Genomic DNA, 4671 nt, shown 5'->3' with positions numbered 1-4671 from the left:
GTTGCAATATTAAAGGTAAGCAAGCGTTTTATCTTTAAAGATAAGCAGTAGTGCACGCCTGTAATCCCAGAGCTCAGGAGGCAGAGGCAGCTGGAACTCTGTGAGTTGTAGGTCAGCCTGATCTACAAAGTGAGTCCAGGACAGCCAAGGCTACACAGAGAAGCCCTGTCTTGAAAAACCAAACGAGAGAGAGAGAGAGAGAGAGAGAGAGAGAGAGGATAAGCAAGAGCCACTTAGTGCCAGGAACACAAGTTGTATATTTATTGCATATGTGTGGGTTGTAACACGCAAAATGAGGCTTAATACAAATCAATGACCCGTCTCAGAGAGCCAACTTTGGCATCCATGGCGCCCCAGTCATGGTAGCGCCTGTAGTCTCCAGGCCTGAGCAGGTACTGCCGGCCTCGGTAGTTGGGCATCTCGTAGAGGACCCAGCAGCCCTCCATCACGTGCATGGAGTAGATCTCGTTGAGGCGGAAGCGGTCGTGGATGCAGGAGCAGTCTTCTATAAGCTCAGACACAAGGCCCCGGTAGTCATCTTTCTCGTACAGCCTTATCCTGTGAGAGCTGGTCTGTTGTGATGACAAACAGAAGAGGGGAAAGCAGTGGTTTACAGGCTCGGTGGTGCAGCTTGCTTGCACCTTCACAAAGCATGGCTTTCGGGCAAGATCTGTCAAGTACGCTTTCTTCCCTAATCCTGGTCCTTGCGCTGTTGTTCTAACAAATTAGAAAGTGCACGAACATAAAGCTGACCTGACCAGTGAACTGGCGCTCTCCGGGAAGGAAACTAACGCCAAAAGGCAGGGAGTGAAAGCCCTTACTGCCTGTGTAACCGAATCCTAACAAGCTTTGAAGCCACCTTTTGTACGCATGTGTGCAATGATTTAGATTTACTTTGAGACCACATAGCTTGCTTGCTTGCTTGCTTGCTTGCTTTTTGGACAGGTGATGTGGACTTTTCTCATGAAATTTTAATTACTTGTCTCATAAGAAGCTAGTCAATAATAACTCCTGAAAAATGCAAAGCCACCCAAGCTGAGACCCACTTTCTTAGGCTCTAGGTTAGTGTGAGAGTGTATAATAAATACCAATACAGTCAGAATACACTGGCTCTAACCAAATTAAATATCAATTTTCAAATGTACCTACGTATTCTAAGATCAACAGATAATTTGTGTGTACTTATTAGGCACAGCATGATATTTTAGAGTAAGCACTATGATTAACTCTAGATAATTAATACATATTTACCCTCACATAATTATTACTTTTGTGGTGAGAATACATAGAATATACTCTCTAAGCACTTGTATCATGTTTAAGATCTATTTTTTTTCATGTTATGTGTATGAGTGTTTGCCTGTGTGTAAGTATACTGCATGCACTGTGCTGAGAGCTCATAGAGACCAAAAGAGAGCGTAAGATCCCTAGAATTCAAGTTACAGACTGGTGTGAGCTGCTCGTGGGTGCTAGGAACTGAACCCAGGTCCTCTAGAAGGGTGGCCGGTGCTCTTAACCCCCGAGCCATCTTTCCAGCCTCATCTTTTAGTATTTGTAATGACTCCAATACATGAGATGAGCTGTCATCACCGTGCTGTGCAGTTCGTCTCTAGAATGTAATTCTACTCTCAGGCTATGTCTTTTCTTTTTCTTTCTTTCTTTTTTTCTTCTCTATTATTTTTATCCCCGGTGCTAAGGGCAGAAGTCAGGGCTGCCTGCCTGCCACGCTAGCACACTACCACTGAGCCACACCCCCAGCCCTGGGCTTCTCTCCATCCGTAAACCTGCTGCTTGAGTGAGATTCCGCATGTGAGTGAGAACATGTGGCCTTTATCACTCTATGCCTGGTTCGTTTTTTTTTAGCACAGAGCCCTCCAGGCTCATCCATGTCCTTGCAAATAACAGGATTCCCTTCTTTTATGCCTGAAGGGTATGTGATTATTCAGACAAGTTTAATTTTAAAGGTCGTGCTGTGGTTTCCTGGGCCCTTACATACAAAACAATGTGTTACTTAATATGCCTACTCATATGTGTATATTCATTCTATTTACGTTTGAAAGTCAGGCACTTGCCCGGCCAGGCATGCCTATCCTTGCTGAGACTACAAGAACAGGCGTGGGAACACTGACAGGCAGGACCACGCAATGTTCCCACATCAGCCAGACTGAAGTCATACTCACGTATGGGATGGAGCGGCAGGAGCGGATGGAGTCACTGAACCCCATCCACTGCTGGTAGTCAGGGTAGTCCCCGCGCCTCAGGAAGTACTGGTAGCCCTGGTAGTTGGGGCGCTCATAGAGCATCCAGCAGCCACTGTCCACGCGGATGGAGTTGCAGCGGCTGAAGTAGGTTTGCAGGTTGGGGCAGTCAGCGCTGCACTCGTAGCAGCGGCCCTGGAAGCCTCGGTCCTCGTAGAAGGTGATCTGTAAAGGAAAAAAGGAGGCAGCACATGGTCAACCGGAAGACACCTCCACTACACAGAGGCGACGCTCAACAGATCTGAAAGGCCCTCCCTCGGCTCACCTTTCCCATCGCTGTTACAGCAGATGCTCAGTGTCGAGAGTGATGGAGACAAGGAGTAACGGCTGATGTATATATAGCAGGGCGGTTGCTGTGTTGGCAAGAACAACACAAAAGGGGCCTGGGGGTAATGTGTAAGGGGATTTCTGCGTTCTCTCGCTTTTTCAGCTGGGATCATGGGATGGGGGGCTCTCATTCTCTCTGGCATTTTCGAGTTGTCCTCACGAGCTCCAGTGAAAGGAATTCAAGTCAGCAGAGCCATTATGGCCTTGGAGACAAAGGGCGCGCTGCTCATCCTATGCAGCTCTCTTAGAAACGCGCTACATACCCAGCATTGTGCGATGTTTGCCTATAGAAACTGCTGAGATGGAGGTTGGCGGGTCCATTTGTGGGAGTCACGAGAATCACATGAGTTCCAGAAGCACTCTCAGGCGCCAGGAGGCAGCAGAAAAACAAACAAAAGTCCTCAAGTTGAAAAACAGTTGCATGTCTTTATCTGTATAATATGGGTTTGAGTCCTTAAAAGTTACACATGTTTAAGATAAAAAAGATTAGAATTGTGTATAAACTAAAATGTCAACCATGGTCATCAATGAATGATATATATTTATATAGAGAGATAGATAGATATAGATAGATATAGATTTCCATTATTTTCTTCCTTTTTACTTTAAAATTTCTTTAATTTTCTATTAAAATATATTTTACAAATTCAGTGGATGAAAGTAGTAAAATCAATTGCAAGTGTGTGATTTTTCAAGTTAATGGAAATAATTTTTTGAGATGATAATGAGATGAAATTTAAAATTAGATCTCTCAAGAATCTGAGGCACACTGATCAGGAAAAGTTATTGGACTTTTCCATTCTTCCTACCACCTTCTTCCAGGATTACTTTTTGTTCTTAAAACTAGTGCTATGCACACATTTGCTCACTTGATTTTTGACAAAGAAGCCAAATCTATTCAATGGAAAAATGATAGCATCTTCAACAAATGGTGCTGGTCTAACTGGATGTCTACATGTAGAAAAATGCAGTTAGACCCCTATTTGTCACCATGCACAAAACTCAAGTCCAAGTGGATTAAAGACCTCAACTTAAAACCAGAGACATTAATTCAGTTAGAGGGGAAAGTGGGGAAGAGCCTGGAACACATAGGCACAGGAGACAACTTCCTGAACAGAACACCAACTGCCCAGGCATTAATGTCAACAATTAATAAATGGGACCTCATGAGGCTGAGAAGCTTCTGTAAGGCAGGAGACACTGTCAGCAGAACAAAGTGACAGCCTACAGACTGGGAAAAGATCTTCACCAACCCTACATCTGACAAAGGTCTAATATCCAAAATATATAAAGAACTCAAGAAATTAAACACCACAAAACCAAACAACGTAATTGTGAAATGGGGCTCAGAACTAAACAGAGAATTCTCAACAGAGAAATATCAAATGGCTGAGAAACACTTAAAGAAATGCTTGTCCTCATTAGTCATCAGATAAATGCAAATTAAAACAACACTGAGATTCCATCTTACACCCATCATAATGGCTAAGATCAAAAACTCAAGTGACACCACATGTTGGCAAGGATGTGGAGAGAGAGGAACACTCCTTCATTGCTGGTGGGAATGCAAACTAGTACAACCACTTTGGAAAGCTATCTGGTCTCAGAAAAATGGGAATAGGGCTTCCTTAAGACCCAGATATTCCACTCCTTGGAATATACCCAGAAAATGCCCTAACACACAACAGGGACATATGCTCAACCATGTTCATAGCTGCTTTATTCATAATAGCCAGAACATGGAAACAGCCTAAGTGTCCCTCAGTAGAAGAATGGACTAAGAAACTGTGGTACATTTACACTATGGAATACTACTCAGCTATTAAAAACAAGGAATTCCCGAAATTTGTGCACAAATGGATTGAACTAGAAATTATCATAATGAGTGAGTTCACCCAGAAGCAAAAAGAGACAAATGGTATATACTCACTGATATCGAGATACTAGTCCAAGGGATACGTCCCATGAAAAACTTTACTTACCAGGAAAGTGGGTCAGAGGAGAGGACATCCTATTGAGACTTTATGTGAGAGTAGCATGGAAGAATGGGGAAATAGAAGGATCCACAGGGTCCTGGAAACCTACA

General features: G+C 43.5%; 1 protein-coding gene across 1 annotated transcript; it reads right to left on the bottom strand.

The window, feature by feature from the left end:
• Positions 1-237: 237 nt before the first annotated feature.
• Positions 238-2699, bottom strand: LOC311595551 (gamma-crystallin A). The gene is made up of 3 exons (XM_084778390.1): positions 2524-2699; positions 2181-2423; positions 238-572 (listed from the first exon to the last, which is right to left on the bottom strand). Exons 1-3 carry the CDS (start codon positions 2530-2532, stop codon positions 300-302), a joined length of 525 nt encoding a protein of 174 aa, XP_084634516.1. The 5' UTR covers positions 2533-2699; the 3' UTR covers positions 238-299.
• Between the last annotated feature and the right edge of the window lie 1972 nt (positions 2700-4671).

Source organism: Acomys minous (genome assembly GCF_964271855.1).
Source record: "Acomys minous genome assembly, chromosome: 4".
In the NCBI taxonomy this organism is placed as follows: domain Eukaryota; kingdom Metazoa; phylum Chordata; class Mammalia; order Rodentia; family Muridae; genus Acomys; species Acomys minous.
Note: the sequence above shows the minus strand (reverse complement) of the source record. Positions and strands in the feature narration are given on the sequence as shown.

Coding starts and splice junctions, on each gene's coding strand:
- LOC311595551 (XM_084778390.1), bottom strand. Junction 573..2,180: donor CCTGCCGCTCCATCCCATAC/GTGAGTATGACT, acceptor TCATCACAACAG/ACCAGCTCTCACAGGATAAG.